General features: G+C 42.1%; 1 protein-coding gene across 3 annotated transcripts in view; it reads left to right on the forward strand.

Annotated features, from left to right (window-relative positions):
- Positions 1-23,659, forward strand: part of EIF2B3 (eukaryotic translation initiation factor 2B subunit gamma) — a 126,388-nt gene that overhangs the window by 70,892 nt on the left and 31,837 nt on the right. For all 3 annotated transcript variants that reach the window (XM_032301697.1, XM_032301696.1, XM_032301695.1), the window contains exons 6-8: positions 9,036-9,125; positions 21,008-21,135; positions 22,252-22,442. In XM_032301697.1, coding sequence (XP_032157588.1) covers positions 9,036-9,125; positions 21,008-21,135; positions 22,252-22,442 — 409 coding nt within the window. The remainder of the gene's footprint in view (positions 1-9,035; positions 9,126-21,007; positions 21,136-22,251; positions 22,443-23,659) is intronic.

A 23,659-nucleotide genomic window follows, 5' to 3' on the forward strand; every position in this document is an offset into this window, starting at 1 on the left:
GGGTGGCTCAGTTGATTAAGTGTCTGCCTTCAGCTCAGGTCATGACCCCAGGATCCTGGGATCAAGTCCCACATGGGGCTCCTTGCTCATCAGAGCGCCCGCTTCTCCTTCAGCCTGCAGCTCCCCCCTGCTTGTGCTCACACATGCTCTCTCTCACCCGTCTCTCTCTCATACACAAATGAATAAATAAAATATTTTCCAAAAATAAATAAATAAATAAATAAACCTAACCAAATTAGAGAACTAATTGTAGGTAATACAGAATCAATTCACAAACCCATCCTTAATATTCTGTTCTTCCAGGACCACTTCTTTTTGATATTTATTTTTTTAACTAGGGTCCGTGCCTAGTGTGGGGCTCAAACTCTCAACCCTGAGATCAAGAGTCGCATGCTCTACCACCTGAGCCAGCCAGGCACCCCTCTCCAGGACCAGTTCTGATAGCAATTTTTATATCAGTCAGAGAATCAGAACTCCCATGAGAGATATAGAATGAGGATTTATTATTTAATTGTGGAAACTGGTAGAGCAGTGTATGCATGCTATTGCTTCTGTGTCTAGTGTTCAGAGTTAAGATTGCTGTGAGTCAGCCAGACGCAGTCAGAAAGGAGAGCTGGTTGTGCGCAAGAGCAAGAGCAAACAGGGACCCACAAGGACAGACTGGAATCCGCATTTATCTCTCACCACCTTCAGCCTCATTGCTGTGGGTGACCTGCGGGGAAAACTGGCTTCCTTCACCACACAACTACACAGTCCTTGGCTCAGGACTCAAGAGAAGCTGAAGGAAGATATCTGATAGGTTCTGGAGGATCTGTAAGTCTGGATATTGTTCCGTACCTACTAGGTGTCTAGCATATCCGTGGTGTCACAAACAAGTTGCCACAGTATGTGGCACCATCCATTGACCTTTAGAACATTACAAATGTGCCTGTAGCTTTCCTTCTGCCTTTGAAAGGTCACATAAAATATCTCTGTGGCATTCACTACTGAGAACTATTCAGAGAAGAGAATTTTACATAATCTGATTCCAGCCCAGTTTAGGTAATACAGACAAAGCCAATATGCTGCGTGTATTTCCATAAAACCATAACTTTCCATAGGTCCCTGTTTGCTCTTGCTCTTGCGCATAGTTTTCCATAGTTTTCCACCTAAGAAATAAAACCAGGGCGTCTGGGTGGCTCAGTTGGTTAAGCGATTGCTTTCGGCTCAGGTCATGGTCCCAGAGTCCCAGGATCAAGTCCTGCATCAGGCTCCCTGCTCAGCAAGGAGTCTGCTTCTCCCTCTGACTTCCTCCCACCTCATGCTCTCTCTGTCTGTCAAATAAATAAATAAAATCTTTTTTAAGAAAAAGAAAGAAAATCCAAATCCTTTTTCTTTTTTAAACATGGGGCTTGAACTCACAATTCAGTTCAGGACCTGAACTGAAATCAAGAGTCAGATGCTTAACCGACTGAGCTTCCCAGGTACCCCAATCCACATGCTTTCATATGACACAAAAGTATCATAGAAGGCTTTCAGGATCAGACCTCTGGCTATCTCTCCAGCCTGAACCTTTATCATTGGTCCTGGAATTTTTTTTCATACCTCTTTGCGTTTGTTGTCACTAGCCCTTCAATTAAAATATCTTTTTCCTGGGCGCCTGGGTGGCTCAGTGGGTTAAGCCACTGCCTTCGGCTCAGGTCATGATCTCAGGGTTCTGGGATCGAGTCCCGCATCAGGCTCTCTGCTCAGCGGGGAGCCTGCTTCCTCCTCTCTCTCTCTGCCTGCCTCTCTGCCTACTTGTGATCTCTCTCTGTCAAATAAATAAATAAAATCTTTTAAAAATATATATATATATCTTTTTCCTACTTTGCCTGCCCAATAAGTTTCTCCTCATCTTTCAGAGCCAACCTCTAGCTTTCTCCATTTCTGTGAAACCTTATCATGTTCCGTTATCTTAGCTCATTGCATCCTCTGCTGTACCAGCTCCCTACATTATTACAGAGACCATATTATACTAGGAAATGTTTTTTAACATATAGTCTTCCCGGGGCACCTGGGTGGCTCAGTGGGTTAAGCCGCTGCCTTCGGCTCAGGTCATGATCTCAGGGTCCTGGGATCGAGTCCCGCATCGGGCTCTCTGCTCAGCGGGGAGCCTGCTTCCCTCTCTCTCTCTCTGCCTGCCTCTCCATCTACTTGTGATTTCTCTCTGTCAAATAAAAAAAATTAAAACAAACAAACAAAAAAAACATATAGTCTTCCCTACTAGATTGTGATCTCCTAAGGGCGACATCTGTTTGTTTCAACTCTGTCCCTGTTTACCAAGCACAGTACTTGGCCCATGATATTAACAACAATAGTTGTCAATTAACGAGTGCCTAATGTCTGACAAGGACTATGCAATGTACTTTGAGTAATTTCTAGTCATTCTAATAATTCTGTAGTGGGTAGGTAATAATGATCGATCTCCATGTTTGTTGAATAAAATTCGTGAATATATTATCTAAGATTAAAAATTGCAGTTGTTCTCCAGCGTTCTCTTGAGGCAGTGAAACTTTGTCTTTAAGTGAAATCCTGTGTAGAACCCTAAGACATAAAATGTAGAACATGGGGTTATTCTGACTCAGACCTCTACAAAACTTTGGAACAATGAAGTCCAATGCTTTGTTTCCTAACAAGGAGATTGGCATGAAGAAGGATTGTGCCCTTTTTAGTGGCAAAATGAAAGTTGGAACCCTTTCAGCCCAGCGCTCCACCAAACTACCTTTTAACTTTGATTAAGTTCACTATTAAGTCAGTGGTATGATTACAGAATATAAATTGTCCGTAGTCTCAAGATATTGCATATGCTAGACACATAGGAGATGATTCTGTGTTATATACCTCTGCCTTTATCTGTACATGTAACCTGAAACCTGCTTCCTTTATTTATTTATTTCTAAGTAAGTTCTGTACCCAATGGGGGCCTTGAGCTGAAAACTGCAAAATCAGTATTCACATGCTCTACCGACTGAGCCAGCCAGACACCTGAGACTCCTTCCTTTAGAATAAAGATCAAAATCCTTAATGTGGCTCACACCTCCATAGCTGCTTCTTGTGCCTCTCCCCATCCTGTTTTGTGTGCTTTATCAGTACGGAGCACCTTTAGTTCCTCACACTCACCAGTCTGCCTCAAGTCTTGGCACCTACTGTTTTCTCTGCCAGAGTTCCCATCTCAGTTTCCCCACCCCTTTCACCTGGCTAACTCCTGTTCGTCCTTCACATACATCTGAGCTTAAAGGTAAGTTTACATCATTTCCCAGCCTGGGCAAGGTCCCTTATTACACACTTCTGTCGCATTCTGTGCTTGCCATTCATTTGTTGTACACTTAGCATAATTACACTGTACACTTCATGCCGCTTTCATGTCCATTTTATTCAGTGCTGTATCCCAAATGTTTCGCACACGGTAGGTATTCAGTGAATGTAGGCTAGAGACCGTTACCTAGAGGAGTGAATGGATTGCTTTTAACATGGACAAAAATAATTTCCTTTTGTTTTTCTATCTGTACAATGAGGAGCAATCCTTAGAACTCTGAAGAACTCTTCCAGCTCTGGAAGTCCCTGTCTGCTGCTACTTTGAGTCTAGGGCTTTAACATCAACACAACTGCTTTTCCTGGTTGGGGCCTGAGCCCCAGCGGTGTCATAGCCACTCTGCTGCAGGCAGACCTTTGGTTTGGAACTCCCTGTGCACACATGATGACCACTTACAGTGCCACCAAGATCAGGCATTTGGGGTGGTCTAGCAAGTGAGTGCCTTCCTATAAAATAGCTACCAGGTACCCATCCAACAGGTGCTTGCCCCAAAATCTGTCTTATTAGAATTATAGGTAGAATTATAGATAGCTACTTCTGAGCAACCTTGGTCTCTGGTTTCTTTTAAACTGTAATGATTAGGGGCGCCTGGGTGGCTCAGTTTAGGTTAAGTGGCTGCCTTCGGCTCAGGTCATGATCCCAGCGTCCTGGGATCGAGTCCCACATCGGGCTCCTTACTCGGCAGGGAGCCTGCTTCTCCCTCTGCCTCTGCCTGCCTGTTGGCCTACTTGTGATCTTTCTCTCTCTCTCTGACAAATAAATAAATAAAATCTTTAAAAAAAATTTTTTTTTAAATAAACTGTAATGATGAGGCACATAGCTGCTGTGGAGTGGGCACCAGGTCTGCTCCCACTGTCTCCCTTCCTTGCTTTCTTCCTGCCCTTCCCACCCCTTCCCCTGCCCACCCTGAAGAACTGCCCAGAGCTCCCCAGAGGACCAGGTGGTGAATACTTACTCTGCCAGGAAACAGAAGAATACTCATCGAGTAGAAAGTATGCCTCCCAAGTTCAAGCATCACCTACATGATGATGATGTCACTGGTTCTGTGCAAAGTGAAAAGAGAAATCTTTTGGAAGATGATTCAGATGAAGAAGAGGACTTTCTTCTAAGGGGATCATCTGGACCAAGATTTGCACCTAGAAATGATGAAATTAAGCATTTTCAGAATCAAGCAAATAAAATTATTGATATCATGCAAGAAAATATTACAAAGCTAAAAGAATCCCGTTAGGATTTTCCTTTAGGATTTAAATCCCGTTAGGATTTAATTCTTCTCTCCATCCTTCTGCTAGTGATTATCATCCTTATAGTCATGAAATACCATACTTGATTTGGTGACAGAGATTTTCATTATACAAAATCTGGGATAATAAAAGACTGCTGCAGGAGCACCTGGTAGTTCAGTCGATTAAGCCTCTGCCTTTGAAGCCAAAGGATCATGACCTGAGCCAAAGGCAGAGGCTTAACCGACTGAGCCACTGAGGCTTCCCAAAAAGGAACTTTTAAAAATAATTATGTTTAAAGCAAAGATAACCAGTCTAGGGGCACATGGGTGGCCCAGTCGGTTAAGCTTCTGACTCTTGATTTTGGCTCAGGTTGTGATTTCAGGATCATGCAATCTGGCCCCACATCAGGCTTGTGCTTGCCATGGAGCCGGCTTAAGATTTTCTCTCTTCCTCACCTGACCCTCACCCCCCACCCCTGCTGCTGATGAATGTTAAGTGAGCTTGTGCTCTAAAATCAGTCAATCAATCAATCAATCAATCAGTTTTTTTAAAACAAGATGTACAGGGTGGCTTAGTCAAGTCAAGTGTCTGCATTCTGCTCAGGTCATGATCCTGGGGTCCTGGGATTGAGTCCTTGTTGGGTAGGAGAGTCTGCTTCTCCTTCTGCCTGCTCTGCCTGTGGCTCTCTCTGCTTGTGCTCTCTCTCTCTCTCTGACAAATAAATAAAATATTTTTATAAATAAATAAATAATGTACAAATGGCTAATAAGCACATGAAACAGTTCTCAATGTCATTAATCACTAGAGAAATGGAGATTTAAACTGTAGTGAAGGGCGCCTGGGTGGCTCAGTGGGTTAAAGCCTCTGCCTTCGGCTCAGGTCATGATCCCAGGGTCCTGGGATGGAGCCCCCCATCAGGCTCTCTGCTCTGCAGGGAGCCTGCTTCCTCTCCTCTCTCTCTCTCTGCCTGCCTCTCTGCCTACTTGTGATTTCTGTCTCCCAAATAAATAAGTAAAAAACCTTTAAAAAAATAATAAACTGGGGGCGCCTGGGTGGCTCAGTGGGTTAAAGCCTCGGCCTTCGGCTCAGGTAATGATCTCAGGGTCCTGGGATCGAGCCCCACATCGGGTTCTCTGCTCAGTGGGGAGCCTGCTTCCTCCTCTCTCTCTCTCTCTCTCTCTCTCTCTCTCTCTGCCTGCCTCTCTGCTTACTTGTGATTTCTCTCTGTCAAATAAAATCTTTAAAAATAAATAAATAAAATAAAATTTAATTTTAAAAACTCAGTCCTTATTTCTGTTGTCATTCAAGACTATAAAATAAAGTAAGGAAACCACCTTTTTGACAATTTAAATGCCATTAGTCTCCAGTCCCAAGGTTTACATTCACTATAAATTTAATCTGAAAGATAAGAAAAAAATCTCTGAATCTGCCATCTCTGTTCCTTCATTATATTCCACATTTGTAGTTAAATCTCTAGCGTGAATATACAAGCTAAATTTTTGGAATGTTTCTTCGAAATGGGAGAATTTTTTGTTGTTGTTTTACCTCCTTTAAGGGATGAGAGTAAAAAGCTGAAAAACATTTGTAAATTTTAAGGTGCTGTATGAATGTTACTACCATATATGCTAGAGATTGATAACAGTTTAGAAGATGATTATTCAAACTTTTGTTTATTTATTGGGGCACCTGGGTGGCTCAGTGGGTTAAAGCCTCTGCCTTCGGCTCGGGTCATGGTCCCAGGGTCCTGGGATCGAGCCCCGCATCGGGCTCTCTGCTCAGCAGGGAGCCTGCTTCCTCCTCTCTCTATGCCTGCCTCTCTGCCTACTTGTGATCTCTGTCTGTGACTTCTGACTCCCTGAGGAGCAAGGAGCCCCAGTGCAGGACTTAATCCCAAGACCCTGGGATCATGACCGGAGCCGAAGGCAGCCGCTTAACTGACTGAGCCACCCAGACGTCCCTAATCAAACTTTTTTTCTTTTTTAAAAATTTTTTCTTTTTTAAAATTTCATTTGTTTGAGAGGGAGAGAGGTCAGAGCAGGGGGAGGGGTAAAGGGCGTGCAGACTCCCCGCTGAGCAGGCCCCAGCCTGAGGCCAAGATCGGTACCTCAGCCAGGAGGCACCCTATTTATTAAAACTCTGAAGTTACTCCTTTCCTATGTGTATAAGAAAAGTTGATCTCAGCTATAAAAATAAGATAAAATATCTACCTTGTGACATAGTTATGAGGATTAAATAATATAGGTAGAGTGTGTTGAATGATTCAAGGACTTCATAAACCAAGGGACAGAACAGGAGAGTTTAACTTTCTAAATTGGCTAGATAAGGAGCACCTGGGTGGCTCAGTGGGTTAAGCCTCTGCTTTTGACTCAGTCATGATCTTAGGATGATCTCAGGGTCCTAAAATTGAGCCCCACATCGGGTTTTCTGCTCAGCAGGGAGCCTGCTTCCCCCCTCTTTCTCTGCCTGCCTCTCTGCCTACTTGTGATCTCTGTCTGTCAAATAAATAAACAAAATCTTTAGAACAAATAAAAATTAAAAATAAGGGGCGCCTGGGTGGCTCAGTTGGTTGAGCGACTGCCTTCGACTCAGGTCATGATCCTGGAGTCCTGGGATCGAGTCCCACATCAGACTCCGTGCTCAGGGGAAATTCCCAGGGAGTCTGCTTCTCCCGCTGACCTCTCTCCTCTCATGCTCTCTCTCTCTCTCAAATAAATAAAAATCATTTAAAATAAATAAATAAATAAATAAATAATAAATTGGCTAGATCAAGTGGGAAAGGATTATCAGGGTGTGGACTTCATTTTTTTTAAAGATTTTATTTATTAAAAAAAAAAGATTTTATTTATTTATTCGAGAGAGAGAAAGAGCTTGCACAGAGGAGGGGGCAAGAGAGAGAAGCAGACTTCTCACTGAGCAAGGAGCCCATTGGAGGGCTCAATCCCAGGACCCTGGGATCATGACAAGGAGCCCAAAATAGACACTTTAACCAACTGAGCCACCCAGGCACCCCTAGGGTGTGGACTTCAGGTGAAACCCTGGCAACACAAAGTAACCACATTCACATTTGTAAAATTCTGTTTCCTCAAGAACTTCTTGGTACTCAAGAACCTAAAAATTGGGGGGGTGCTGCTATCCTGGGTGGCTCGGTCATTAAGCATCTGCCTTTGGCTGGTCCAGTTCTGTGTCCCAGGGTCCTGGGATTGAGCCTCACATCAGGGTAGGCCTGCTTCTCCCTGTCCCTTTCCTCCTGTTTGTGTTCCCTCTCTCGCTGTATCTCTCTCTGTTAAATAAATAAATAAAATCTTTTTTTAAAAAGATCTAGGAGCTCCTGGGTGGCTCAAAGCCTGTGCCTTCAGCTCAGGTCACGATCTCAGGGTGTTGGGATCGATCCCTGATCTTGCTCGGCAGGGAGCCTGCTTCCTCCTCTCTCTTTCTCTTTCTGCCTGCCTCTCTGCCTACTTGTGATCTCTGTCAAATAAATAAATAAAATCTTTAAATAAAATAGACAGCAGCTAAGCAGGGGGCCTTAATTTGACCGGATTCATTCATTTGTTTGTTTATTCAATAGCTATTTATTAAATACATTCTCTGTGTCAGGTATAATGCTAAGTGCTAAGGCTATAAAGATAGCCTTAGCTAAGGTTATCTTTATAGCTATCTAATGCTATCTCCCTCAGAGAACTCCCAATCTAGCGGGGAGAAAGAGCCAAGAAGTAGGCTGTTACTTACTGTATGATAACTTATCTGATAGAGGTGGGCACCAAGCACTGTGGGGGTGTAAACTTGGATTGTCAGGGAAGGTTTCCTAGAGGAGCTATATCTGGAACAAATCCTGATGAATATGTAAGAGTAGGGAGTTAGTAAGTGTTCACAGAATTTTACCTCATCTTCTGTGAAAATGGAGTGATACATGCCAAGTCCTGGAGGAAAGCATGACTGAAGTATATGGCCTGCAGGAAGTAGGGCAGTCAGAGTAAAAGCAGGAAAATGTTAGTTGTAAGAATTGTGAGGATTAAGTAGCCTACTCTTGATTTGGGCTCAGGTCATAATCTTAGGGTCCTCGGATCAAGTCCTGTGTTACGCTCTGTACTCAGAATCTGCTTCAGGATTCTCCTGTTCCACCCTTCCCCCCAGCTTGGGCTCTCACACCCGCTTTTTCTCTAAAATAAATAAATCTTTAAAAAAAAAAAAAAGGAATTGTGAGTAGAAGTTTGTGTTGGAAGAAGATGACTTCTCAGTGATTTGATGGTTCACCTAAAGGCCTGATAAAGTGTGAGGTAGGGTTTCTATAAAAAGAAAACCTTTTCTGTGGTAGAATCAGTACCGGTATCCACCATCTTGGTCTCCCCAGAGTCGGAGATCAGTGGGGGAGCATGGCTTTGACTCTTATAAACCTTTTAATGCCTACTACCTAAAAATAGGATAGAACCCATGTTACTTGATTGTGAGCCCCTTCTCTCTGATTGTTTTTGCAGGCACCCTAGAATACATTTCCACACAGGCCTTGTGGACGCCCATCTCTACTGCTTGAAAAAATACGTTGTGGACTTCCTAATGGAAAATAAGTAAGAAAGAGGGGGTGGATTCAAACAGTTTTAACTACTTTGGTTCTTATTTAATAGTTCTAAACCTTGATCATGTTAGATAGCTGGTTTATATTAAATAATAGCTGGTCCTCGCCTTCGTTTAAAAATGAAATTGTGTTACCAACATACTGTTGCTTTGTCTGTATCACAGTCCCCTGCTTGTATTTTTGGGGCTTGAGTAATAACCCAACAAAATATTTTTGTAAAACTAATAGTAACTATGATGCCTCTTTCATAGGCTCTTCCAGGCTCTTCTTCCTTCCACAGGGTTGAGCTCCCTAATAACTCTAGGGCTGTTTTGTCTCCAAGCAGGCATCCTCCCCTTAGCGATTATCTTATAGGTGGGCCCTCTTAGCAAAGGTTCAGAGACTTACCCAAGAGGAGGGGAAAAAAGTTTCCTTCCAATTTTGGCAAAGCCCACTTTACCAAATGGACTTTAATGAATGCAGAGAAACAAAATTTGGTACTTTCTCTGATTTTGCTTTGAGAGCAGAATTGTGGGCCTTAAATACTTTACAGAGATTGTGTCGGACAGATCACAGGACTTGGGTTTCCAGAGGAAAAAACCTCCTCTGAGGCTGATCTCAAGGATTTTTTATAGTAAACACAACAAGAGTCCTCAGAAGAACAGGTAGGAAAAGATTCAGTAACTATATGGTTAAGAAGAGGAGCAGCCAGTCTCCCTCGATGACTGCTGGATAAGTTTCTACCTTGAATAGCACTGGTAGACTGAAAAGCAAGTGGGCTGGTGTCACAGCAGCAAGTTCCTCAGATCAGCTGAGGAAGATAGTCTGAGAACCGGAGTTTAAATGCTAGCATGGCCTCAGCTGATAGACTTAGATATATACAGGAATATTACGATAGGGGAAGGGAAAGTGTTCCTCTGTGCCCCAGTCTATTTCTTACAGCATCCTAACCCTCAACCCCTGACTACACCTGCTAACATCCCCCCCCATCGGAAGACCCGTGTAGAACCAATGGCAAAAGAAGTCATTTTGACTCCTGGAAAACTTTTCTAGGGATTGTTATTTCTCTATTTCCCCACCCTAGGACACCCTGTTGCCTTGATCCCCTCTGACTTACAATTCTGTTTTATTGTTCAATCAATAAATATTTATTAAGCATCTGTGATGAGGCAGGCATTGTTCTAGATCGGCTGCGGGCTCAATGGTAAATAAGCAGACATGGGCCCTGCCCTCAGGAAATTTGCAGCCTAAGCTCCAGGGTAAATTACAGGACTTTGCTTTTTTTTTTTTTTTTTTTTTTTTAAGATTTTATTTATTTATTTGACAGAGAGAGTTCACAGTAGACAGAGAGGCAGGCAGAGAGAGAGAATAGAGGGAAGCAGGCTTCCCGCTGAGCAGAGAGCCCGATGCGGGACTCCATCCCAGGATCCTGAGATCATGACCTGAGCCGAAGGCAGCGGCTTAACCCACTGAGCCACCCAGGAGCCCGGGACTTTGCTTTTTAAATAGCAAGGAAACTTGCACCAAGATTAGACATTAATTCCGGGACCTGTTTTCGAGTCACCAGTCTGGGCTATCTGTATTCCAAAAATGAAGTTCACTCTTGGCCTTTACGGGCATGTTTTTTCTCAAGTGAAAACAAAGCCCTGTGAAGTAGGCCCTGTGGTGTGTTGGGAAAGAATGCAGTGGTGGTAGAAATATTTTTTTAACCACTTACTAGAACACGCTTCACACAAATACAAAAGTAGAGAAAGTCATGAAGTCCCCTGTATCCACCACACAGCTTTGACAAGTATCAGTTCATGGCCAGTCTTGTTTTGTATGTGCTACCACCCATCTCTTCACTGTCATGCCAGATTATTTTAAAGCAGGTCATTATGATGTAATTTCATATGTAATTATTTCAATTGTTATTATCTATAAATATCTGTGTATGTATCTGTAGAATATAAAGTCTTTTTATCTTTTAATCAAATACCTCAATGCCATTATCACACCTTAAAAAGAAACAACTAACAGTGCTCCTTAATACTAGCTAATGGGATTTTAGCTTTTGATGCTGGGATATGTAGACAATTTTGCACCAGAGCTAGCTTCATCCTCGCGGCTGTAGCTCCTTTGTAACTCATCTGGCCACCAGGTAGCTATTCCCACACCTGGCAAGTGTAGTGCAGTGCTCTGTGCCTTAAGGACAAACCTTAATTTGGTGAGTCTGTGGCTCATAGCCAGAAGCTCTTTCTAATGGGACTTTCCCAGAGCCTGCTGCAATAGAGAATGGTACAGAGCCTCCGCTCAGACAACCTCCCCATCTCAGGATCTGTTAAAGAGACCCTTATCTCTTCATTCCCCCTATCTACCCTACACCTGTCAGAATCATTGGGATTAAAGGCATTGTATTGAAAAGTGACGAAGTTCAATGTATTAGGAAAAAAAACAGGACAAATGAGAATAGTACTCAAAATATTCTTTATTCCTTCCTAGCTGGAATAGTGGAGGTCTTGTCTCAAAGTTGTGGGACATGGGATTGAATAGTTTGGTGGGAGCAGCATGTAGAATGCTTTGAAAGCTTAACAGGGAGATACAGATCTTCAAACAGAATAGTCCCTTTGGAATGAGCAGTGGTACAACCTGGCAGGAGAACATAGACCATGCTGGATGAGAAGGAGACTCCTTCAAGGTAAGTAGGAAGCTTATAATTATCTGGTTATAAAATGATGACTCCTTTAGGGATGGAAGGGAAGAGTAAACCTGGCAGGCACTCCTTCAAGAAAGGACACTTTAGCAATCCCCCACTGTCTTTAACCTGTAGACGGCAACGTATTTGCCCTGTGGTTTTTTTGGGCAGGGGATCATTTTTATTTTTCAGATGTTTACATGTTAATGTCTTCTACCCAAATTCTTTTGAGATTAGATACCTACCTGGATTGCTGCTAACTCACTTAATATATGCTTGGTGAATGGCGTGAGAAGAGATGTGATGATAGTTCAACCGAAGAAATATGATAGATACATCAGTAATACCAGTAGTGGAAGAAGAGATGAGGTTTTCTGTAGTTGACCAAGTAGAAAAGCTATAGGGAAAGCTATGGAGAAAAGAAAACCTGCACTGCCTTTGACAAGAGAAGTTTAGAAACTGAGCTGTGTGACCTTGGATGGGTGTCTGATTTTCTAAACCTCACTTTTCTCATCTGAAAATTGGGAATAATAGTACCTGACCCATATGGTTGTTGTTGAAAATACTTGTAAAGAGCTGAGAGCAGGGGCATCTCCGTGGGTCAGTTGGTTAAGCGTCCAGCTCTTGATCTCAGCTCAGGTCTTGATCTCGGGGTCATAAGTTCAAGTCCCATGTTGGGCTCTACCCTGGGTGTGGAGCCTACTTAAAAAAATAAAATTGAGGGGCACTTGGGTGACTGAGTCGTTAATCGTCTGCCTTCAGCTCAGGTCATGATCCCACGGTCCTGGGATCGAGTCCCATATGGGGCTCCCTGCTCAGCGGGTAGCCTGCTTCTTCCTCTGCCACTCCCCCTGCTTGTGTTCCCTCTCTCGGTGTGTCTGTCTCTGTCAAATAAATAAATAAAATCTCTTTTTAAAAAATTAATTAAATTAAAAAATAAAATTGAAATTAGAAAAAGAGCTGAGAGCAGTAGTTGGTGCACACTAAGAACTCAAATTAACTTTTAATTGATCACCCACAGTGTGTCAGGCACTGCGTTGCTAGGTAGTAAAGATAAAAACATGAAGTTTCTGCTTTCAGGTTCCTCACAGTTTAGGGTGAGGGGGATAGGTTAAACAAATTATTACAATAAAATGTGGTAAGTAGTATTAGAGTATAGTAGAGTAGTATAATGGTATAATAAAAGCATAAGGGAACTGGGGTGGTTGATATCTTCCTTTGGGGTCACAGTTATAGTAGTATACATTTGACAAAACTCGCCAAACTGTACATTTAAAATTAATGTATTTTATTAAATATACATTTTAAAAAATAGTTTTTACATTTTTAAAAAATGAGTTGGACTTACCATAAATTTTTAAAAACTCAAAGCAACAAACATCAATAAATACCCAAGTATATTCTTTGAGTACTTATTCGATTGACATAACCCTAAACAATCTCTCCATCCTGTAGGATGTGAACATGTTTTTCTTTCTCAAGCCATTACCACCACACTGAAAATTTATTCTCATAGCCATTTTCATTGTTTTTGTTAAAAAGGAAAATGGTATCACAGAATACTGTACGCCAAATACCTAGCTTTAAAGTCAGTACCTTTGGGATGCCTGGGTGGCACAGTAGGTTAAAGCCTCTGCCTTCCCCTCGAATCATGGTCCCAGGGTCCTGGGATCCTGGGATTGAGCCCCGTGTCGGGCTCTCTGCTCAACAGGGAACCTGCTTCCCTTCCTCTCTCTCTGCCTGCCTCTCTGCTTACTTGTGATCTCTGCCTGTCAAATAAATTAATAAAATCTTCAAAAAATAATAATAAAGTCAGTACCTTTTAATCTAAAATAATTTCCTGTTTACTATTTCACATTGTATCTATTTACTTTGTGGGGTTGGGTGGAGCCTGAAAACAAAGCACAGAGTTAACTTAGCAATCACCATATCCTCCCAATTAGAGCTCTGCTTCAAGAGCTGAAAGAAGAGGCAAGAAAACCCAAGCCCTTAATACTGTGTTCTGTAGACTTGAGTTCCAGGCCCTATAAAAGTAGGTTTCCTCTTCTACCTCTTTCCTAACTAATATTTCGAAGGACTGACTTGAAGTAAAAGATATTTAGAGGATTTGTTCTTGTGATTTGCTTACAGAGACTGAAAAGTAGCCAAATGTTTTCCTTTGCCATGGACATAATTTTTAGTCCTTCCCTGGAAGCTTGAAGCCACAGGGAAGACTTGATCAGAGACCAAGGCAAAATGCTAAAATATCAGATTTCAGCAGAACTAATAATCATATGTTTTTTCAAATGTTGGATTTTTAATGGTAGTAATATTAATAATAGAAAAACATATTTAGAGTTTATTACAGTTCCAGATAAGGAAAGCTCTACTTTCAATGTCCAAAAATCAGAAGAAGAAAGTATTGGCAGCTGTCTGGCCTAGAGGGATGACAGTCATTTACACATTTACTAATTCACTCATTCAAATAAATATTTATTTAGCACTTCCTACATGTCTATCTGTATAAACAATAAGCAAAAAATTATAAATCCTATGGAAAGTGCTACGGTTGCAATAAACAGGTTACTAATTACTATGGCGTAGTGGAAAGAGTCATGGTCTTTGGGATAGATACGAAGTAAGTCTCAGCTCTGCCAATTATAAAGCTGTAGTAACCTTAAGAAAGATACTTAGGGATGCCTGGATGGCTCAGTTAAGTGACTGCCTTCGGCTCAGGTCATGATCCCAGCGTCTTGGTATTGAGACCCATATCAGTCTCCTTGCTCGGTGGGGAGCCTGCTTCCCCTCTGCCTCTGCCTGCCTGTATGCTCGCTCGCTCTCTCTCTCTCTCTGACAAGTAAATAAATAAAATATTTCTCAAAAAAGAAAGGAAATTAATCTTTCTAAGCTCTAATTACCTCTCTTATAAAATAAGGACAGTAATACCTACCATGAGGATTGCTGTAAGAATTTGAGATGATGTCTGTTAATTTCCTAACATTACGCTCAAAAATGATATGGATTTGAAAATAGTATATAATTCTCTTTGCTGTGAGAGTTCAGAAGCTAGAAGTGTTATGAAAGACTTCTAAGGCGAAATGATATTTGAGAGCAGTGAACCCATCCTTATAACTACTACTCTAGTCAAGAAACAACATTACCAGATTTCCAGGAGCTCTCCTGATGCTACCTACCAGACAGTAACTATCCCTCACAACACACAGAAGTAACCACTATCCTAAACATTCAATTTAAGGAGGTAAGATCAGATTTGTACTTTAGGAAAACCACAATATGGAGGGTTAGATAGAAAATAAGACACATGATCAGATTATACTTTAGAGAGAGTATTCTGTCTACAATATGAAGGACAGATTTCAAGAGGTAAGACTGGAGGGAGGAAGACCAATTCAAAGCAGTTGAAGCAATCCAAACAAATGAGGACAGCGGCTTAGACTAAGCTGTGGCAATAGAGATAGAAAGAAGTTGACAGTTTTTGAAAAGAGATTTAGGGCATAAAAGTCAGCAGTGTTTGGTGAACGGTTATGTGAAGAGTGCAGGAAGATGGAAGAGTCAGGTGGTTACTAGATTTCTTGCTTGTGTGACTAAATGAATCTTCATATCACTAAGCAAGATAACAAATGTTGGTGAGGAGAGATTTGGGGAAATGATGATGCATTCAGTTTTAGACATTGAAATTACGGTATCTGGGTCATCCAAATGGCAGGGTCCATCCAACAGTTGGAATTGGGAGACTAAAGTAAAGGAGAAGAGGTCTTGGCTATGGGTCCACATTTGGGAATAAGCAGCGAAGTGATGATCAGTCTCAGGGAGATAAATAGCATGAGAAAAATGGTAGACAAAAAGAAAAATACTGGGCGCCTGGGTGGCTCAGTGGGTTAAGCCTCTGCCTTCGGCTCGGGTCGTGGTCTCAGAGTCCCGCATCTGGCTCTCTACTCAGCAGGGGGCCTGCTTCCCCCTCCCTCTCTGCTTGTCTCTCTGCCTACTCATGATCTCTCTCTCTCTGTCAAAAAAATAAATAAAATCTTTAAAAAAAAAAAAAAGAAAAATACTAAGAAACACCCACTATTTTAGGGGAAGGAAGTATCAGAAATAGGAGCAGATCAAGAGAGTGATGCCACAGAAGGTAAGGGAAGAAGAAATAAGGAATGGCTTATGACTATGGATTTGGAAAATTCAAAAAATATCAAAACAAAATATTACCCATAATTCTACTGTGTGATAACTAAGAGCATTTTAGTGTATTTCTTCCCATTATTTTATTTTTATATATACATATACATACTTGAAATCATGCTGTAAAAATAATTTGTTTTTTTTCTTTATTCAGTATTATTACATGAGCATTTCATTTTCTTTATTCAGTACTATTTCATGAGCATTTTCCTGTGTCATTAAAATGTTCTTTACAATCAGAGCTTTGCCTGTATGATATTCTGTTACATAGATGTAGTATTCTTCTTCTTCCATTGTTGAATATTTGGTTGTTTCCTATTTTTATAAATAACATTAAGAGGAATGATTTTTTTTCCCCAAAGATTTTTTTTTTTTTAAAAGATTTATTTCTTTATTTATTTTAGAGAGAGAGAGAACAAGGAAGAGGGAGACCAGGGAGAGGGAGAAAGACTCGCACACCCAGCGCAGAGCCCAACATGGGGCTCAGTCTCACGACCCTGAGATCATAACCTGAGCCAAAACCAAGAGTGGGGCACTCAACCAACCGTGCCACCCAGGCGCCCCTCAAAGATCCTTTTTATAATCTGAAATTTTCATTCATGTATTCAGCAAATATTTATTGAGCATAATGTGTTTTCCTTGGATAGCTTTATAGAAATAGAATTACAGAGTCAAATAATATGAATATCTTGAACACTTTTTCTATGTATTGCTAGTTTCTTTTCAGAAAAGATTTTACTAGTTTATACTCTAACTCCCATAGTTTGAGAGTAACTGTCTCAAAACATCCTTATCGGTAATGAGAATTATTTTAAATCTGTTCATTTGAGGGGCACCGGGGTGACTTAGTCATTTGAGTATCTGACTCTTGGTTTCAGCTCAAGGTAGTGATCTTGTTGTGATCTCAGGGTCCTGGAATTGAGCACCAGGTTGGGTTCCTGGGCTCAGGGCAGAGTCTGCTCTTCCCTCCCCCAACATAGACTCACCCCCACAGCCTTCACTCAGTCTTTCAAATAAATACATAAAGTCTTAAAAAAAAAATTTTTTTTTTTTAAGATTTTACTTATTTGGGGACACCTGAGTGGCTCAGTCAGTTAAGTGGCTGCCAGGGTTCTGGGATCAAGTCCTGAATCAGGCTCCCTGCTCAGCAGGGAGTTTGCTTCTCCCTGTCCCTCTGCCTGCTGCTCTGTCTACTTATGCTCTCTATCTCTCTGTCTGTCTATTTATTCATTTTTAAATAAATAAAATCTTTAAAAAAAAAAAAAGTTTATTTGTGGCTCCATTGGCTAAGCATCTACCTTGGGTTCAGGTCATGAGCCAGGAGGATGCTCGATGGAAGGGGTGGTGGGGCTGATCCCAGGACCCTGAGAACATGACTTGAGCAGTTGCTTAACTGACTGAACCACCCAGGCACCCCTAAAAAAAATTGTTTTTAATCTGCTAGTTTGATTGGGGGAGAAATCGCATCTTGTTTTAATTTTTACTTCTTTTTTTTTTTTTTTAAAGATTTTATTTATTTATTTGACAGACAGAGATCAGAAGTAGGCAGAGAGGCAGGCAGAGACAGAGAGAGGAGGAAGCAGGCTCCACGCTCAGCGGAGAGCCCAATGCAAGGCTTGATCCCAGGACCCTGGGATCATGACCTGAGCAGAAGGCAGAGGCTTTAACCCACTGAGCCATCCAGGCGCCCAATTTTTACTTATTTAAAAGTATTTTTTAACATGTATCTATTTAGGGTATTAATCTTTTATCCTATTGATAGCAATTATTTTGTCTTTAATTTGGTAGAGTTGTTCATAACTAATAACCAAAATCTATTATTCTCTTTTGTGATTTCTTATTTCATGGAAGCTTATAATTCATGAGACGTGGCAGGTGTATCTAGAAGGAAAGGGGAAAAGTGAGGTTGCCCAGGCCCAGGGCAGTAGATCCAGCTGCTTATCTTGGGCCCCAAGGTCAGGACGTTCACAAAGGTTCACAGTGGCCTATCCCACTTCTTGGGATAGCATTGAGCTGCCTCTACTTTGAGTAGGAAGCAGGAAGAGTAATTTTGTCCTCTGTAATGCTGCTGAGCTAACTGCATTATGGGAATGGACCTGACACTGAGTGCCAGCAGAGAGGCAGGTGGGCCTGGCAGGACTGTTTCAAGTCCTCTCTTTAAATCACCGTCTGATCTTCAAGAGCTCTGCCCTAAGGGGCTGTGTGCCAAGGCTTGTTTATTTGCTTCTGCAGTGACAGTTCTCTTTGCCCCATAATGTGAATATCATGGCTCTGAAATCCCCCAGCTGCCCATGCTTTGTCATTTTTTCAAAGGGAATTGACTTGTTTTCCACCAGAGGGGGCCAAGGAACATTTGCTACCCAACTGGTTTTGTGCCTTAAAAGGGGAGAAAAAGAGCTAAGAGTAAGTGTTGTTTCATTCTTTGTATTCATATGGAAATTTTAATCTCCATCAAAGGATTAGGAGAAAAATCACATTGAAATTCAGTACAAGAGCTTCCAGTTTACACAGAATTTTTCAAAGATGTCTGACTTGATCCTTTAAAAATGACAAAAACCATGAACTGTGTAGCTCCAAGGTTCATAATTTTGCTTACCCTCCTCGGCCTCTGCCTCTGTCTTGCCTTCCTGTGGCACTCCATCTGTGTGGTCCCTTGTCAGCCTGAAGAGCTTCTCTGAATGGGGGTAGGGGTGGGGGTGTGAAGTAGGCTGTGGCAGTCGGGTTTATAGGGCGGCTTGTACTTTAACCACCACCACCACCACCCCGTGTCTCTCTCGGGCCGTATTATCTCATCTTTAAGAGTCTTGTAACTCATCTCCCTGTCTTCATTCTCCTTATATCAGGCCTGTTTCCACTGCTAACAGAATCATCTAACAAAGAAATAAAACTGATGAGTACATTTTCCTGCTTAAAAATCCCCACTAGCGTCTCAGTCCTGACTAGAGACTGCTGCAGAAGGCTTCTATGACTTGGCTTCCTTGCCTACCTGATCAGAATCGTCTCCTTCTACCCTCTTCCTTAAATCCTGGATCAGGCTCCTGTCCACTGGATTATGAATTCTTTGAAGTTGGAAAGTAGATTTCCAAGGCCTAGCACAGTAATTGGCATATTAATTGTTGCTTGTTAAATCCTAAATAAATTAATTAATGATTTAAAATTCTGACAAGGTCACAGCGTGAAAGAGAAAACTAAAAATCTTGCGTTTGTCTCTGTGCTTATATTTCAAAAGCGTACTCACTGTATTAAGGATTGAGTCCCTTCTTCCCTGTTACAGGGATTAGAAAGGAAGAAAAAAAAGTCTTGTTTTCATAGTTGGTATGGTTGTCGGAATGTACAGATAAATTATTAGAATTAGCAAAGTTGTTTAGTGAGATATTGGCCACGAGATTAAAATACAGAGTAAATTAAATTTCTGCAAACCAACAGGAAGGAAATAATTGTTTAAAAGGCACTGTTTAGGGCGCCTGGATTGCTCAGTGTGTTATGCCTCTGCCTTCAGCTCCGAGTCATGACCTCTGGGTCCTAGGATCGAGCCCTATGCGGGGGCTCTCTGCTCAGCAGGGAGCCCGCTTCCCTCTCTCTCTCTCTCTGCCTACCTACTTGTGATGGATCGATCTCTCTCTCTCTCTCTGTCAAATAAATAAAATATTTAAAACAAACAAAAAAAGATTTTAAAAGGCATTGTATAAGGGGTGCCTGAGTGGCTCTGTCAGGTAAGTGTGTGCCTTCAGCTCAGGTCATAATCCCAGGGTCCTGGGATAGAGTCCTGCATCAGGCTCCTTGCTCAGCGGAGAGCCCACTTCTCCCTCTCCCTGTCGCCCCCGTTTGTGTGCTCACTAACTTTATCTCTGTGTCAAATAAATAAAAATAGAATCTTAAAAATAAATAAATAAAAGACACTATAATATAAACAAATGATGTAAGATACTTAAGATTAATCTAACAAGATATGCAAGTCCTTTATAGAGAAAATTTTTTAATGTTTTTAAACAACTTTTCTCAGGGCACCTGGGTGGCTCAGTCAGTTGAGCATTGACTCTTGGTTTCAGTTCAGGTCATGATCACAAGGTCGGGGGATCAAGGTCCAAGTGGGGAGTCTGCTTGAGCGGCTCTCCCTCTCGCTGCCCTTCCTCTCTAAAATAAATAGATAAATCTTTGAAAAAAAATAAACAACGTTTTTCAAGACTGGAGCATTCTTCCTTCAAATAGGTTATTGCTGGTTAAGAGTCAAGGCAGCATGTTAAAATATACTCACACACAGAAACACATGTGCATATATACCATGTAAATTGGTTATTGTAAGAGACTATTTTCTGGGGGTGCCTGGGTGGCTCTGTGGGTTAAGTGTCTGCCTTTGGCTCAGGTCATCATCCCAGGGTCTTAGGATCAAGCCCCAAGTTGGGCTCCCTGCTCAGTGGGGAGCCTGCTTCTCTCTCTCTCCCTCTGTCTCTCCCCTGGCTTGTGCTCTCTCTCTCTCTCAAATAAACAAGTGCTTACTTCAGCAGCACATATACTAAAATCAAAGACATAAATAAAATATTAAAATATACATTTAAGGGGCGCCTGGGTGGCTCAGACAGTTAAGCATCTGCCTTCAGCTCAGGTCATGATCCTGGAGTCCTGGGATCAAGTCCCACATCCGGCTCCCTGCTCGGCAGGGAGTCTGCTTCTCCCTCTGACCTCTCCCCATCATGCTCTCTCTCTCTCTCTCATTCTCTCTCTCAAATAAATAAAATCTTTAAATATATATATATATATATTTTAAAACTGTGTGTATAGGGCGCCTGGGTGGCTCAGTGGGTTAAAGCCTCTGCCTTTGGCTCTGGTCATGATCCCTACACTACACTCCTACCTCCAGCTTGAAGTGATAGAGAACTTAGATCCTCCACTTCTCCAGAACTACCAAATCCAGGCCACTTTTGATCTCTGTCAGTCCCAAGGTGGCATGACAGGAGGGAATTTGGCTTTTCCTTGGATGTAGAGTTTTTGACCCCATAGCATCCAGACAGTCAGATTTCTCATATTTGACCACTCTTTCTTCCTAGGTCAATCACTTCCATCAGGAGTGAACTAATTCCATACCTAATAAGAAAACAGTTCTCCTCAGCTTCCTCACAACAAGGACAAGAAGACAAAGAGGAGGATCTAAAGAAAAAGGAGCTCAAGTCCTTAGGTCAGTGCTTGGATTGCTGTAGTAATAGGGGTTAGCAGCACATTTGGAAAGAGTAGCTAGCCAACAAGACAACAGCTTCTTGTCTAACCACCAGGCAAAACAGGGTAGCTGACACTATTCCCTGAGCTCTGCGTAGGCTTGCTCAAGCAGATTCTGTCACTGTGCTCTTCAAGGATTAGCTAATCATGCCTCAAGTCCATTCTCCGATTCATAGCCATGGTTTGGCTGTATTTCTCACCAGACTGATTTGAGTAAACTCTATTTCCTACTTCTCAGTTACCCTGTTCTCTAGGCTCTGGGCAGCCCCATTCCTGACTAAATTCAGCCTCTTCTATCAAGGGAAGAAGGGTGAAGGAGTATACTATTACAGTTCAAGCAGAGGCCAATCAGACTATCTCCTTTCTGGGATGTAGGGGAGAGGTCTGTCTTATTTGCTGTCATACCCCTGCCTAGTCCTTGGCCGGTCTTGGGTTCATAGTAGGTGTTCCAAAAAAGTAGTTATCAAGTGAATATATGGAGGCAGTATAACATGACGGTTAAGATACCAGGTCTTGGCATCAGACAGACCTCAGTTTGAAATCTTACTCTGCCACTTACTAGCTCTGTGACCTGAGGCAGGTTACTCAGTCTCCTGGGCCCCAGTTTTCTTATCATACAATAAAAGATCTCACATGTTTGTTTTAAGAATTGAAAAACTGGAGTCCAGATAACTCTGGCTTCAAGTCCTCTACTATTTCTGTCATAACACAACTACTAGATATGGTCATAGAGGCTAGCAACACAAAGCCAACATGGCTGGTCGCTGAAGCCTGGACCCTTGCTTAATTTATGTAATGATTTACAAGAGTCCTCTATTTAATTGTCCTTAGTAGTATTTCATTATTGGTCAAACTTGGCTTTTAAGACCTCTTTTTAAAGCATTTTTTTTTTTTGTCATACAGTATTTCCAAAGTTCAGGAAAGCATGTTGCCTCTTTGAATTTAACTTAGTCTTTAAGGTTTTAATGGGATTTCCTTCAGGGTTCATGTTGTATGGGTAAGTTCCAAGGAGGGAGGTGTGAGCTATACCCTCTTTTGAAATGTGACTGAGTCTCTGTTTGCTCTGTTTATTCTGAAGATATTTTCAGTTTTATAAAAGAAGGCAATGCGCTGACCTTTGCTCCCTATGATGCCTGCTGGAATATCTGTCGAGGAGACAGGTGCGAAGACTTATCCAAATCACAGGTGCGCTGCTATGTCCATATCATGAAAGAGGGTCTCTGCTCTCGAGTAAGCACCCTGGGACTCTACATGGAAGCAAACAGGCAGGTAAGAGGAAGGGCTTAGAAGAGGGATCGTGGGAGCTCCTGCCCTAAACAGACTGAGCCTTTGTCTTATTTCTTCATTAAGTACCTAGTGACTTGTTCAGAATCCCTCTCATTCCCAAGGTTGAGCAAGACCTGGCATGTCAAGGGTACCATTGGGTTGGGCCTCAGGTGCAGCAAAAAGGAAAGTGGTGGGCCTAGTCCATATGGCTCCAAAGAAGGGCTCAGATCCCTAATAAGGCTGACTTTTGGCCTCTGGATTCAGCACCTTTCTCCTGTTCTGGTCATGAGGAGATCTGCATTATTTCATAAACAAGCAGATAAATACTGTGTAATCATTACTGTGATGAAGCAAACATAGGCACAGAGAGGAGGCTTTCCTAAGAAGGTAAAGGAACAAAGTATAGGCAAATGGTAGAGCCTCGAAGAAGGAATGTCTATGAGAGGGAAGTGTCTGGAAGTAGCATCAGAGAGCTAACCCCTCCTTTTAACCCTGAGGTTTGTGAGATACGGAGAATGAGCAGCTTCTATTGAAGGGGAAGCAGTGCTCTAAAAGATAAGTCACGTTTAGCTAAAGGAGGTTGGAGTGAGGAGACAGTGAAGATACTGAGGATGTAGGGGAGCTCTTTACGATGTAGCGGGCACAGGAGGAAGGCCTGAGGAGGGAGGGGTGAGGAGACTGTGAAATGGAAACGGGGCAGTAAAGGGTGGAGACGAGAAGAGGGCAAGTTAGGTGACTGAGGGAACTACCCTAGAGTGGCATGCGGGACAATGGAGATGAGAGGATGAAAAGATTAGCTCTGGACATGGTTTCAGGTAGAACTCTGTGAAAACGCTCAGTGCAGGTGTAAGCTGAGAAGTGAAGAGGGAAGGTGAAGTAGAATGATAATGGTTGAAAATCGGGATTGGGATGTAGTCCCTGAAGAAAACCTGGCTCAGAAATCTTGAGGACCCACACTGTATGATAGGTATAGCCCCAGCCCCAGACCTCAAGCTGGCTTTGCCCTGGATTGGGCAAAGATCCAAGAGAATCCAAGCCAGAGACTTTATGAAAAATCATAACCAGTCCCACGTTTACCAAGGACAGTCCTCAATAAAGTTAGCCCGAGTTTAGGGTCAGAGTTGTTAGAAACCATCCTTAATTTGACTTTCAGGTCTCATTTCTCACTTCTGTGACTAGAGTTTGTCAGGCTCGTCTGCAAGCAAGACTAGGGATGAGTG

The sequence above is a fragment of the Mustela erminea genome, chromosome 10, assembly GCF_009829155.1.
Source record: "Mustela erminea isolate mMusErm1 chromosome 10, mMusErm1.Pri, whole genome shotgun sequence".
Classification (NCBI taxonomy): Eukaryota; Metazoa; Chordata; class Mammalia; order Carnivora; family Mustelidae; genus Mustela; species Mustela erminea.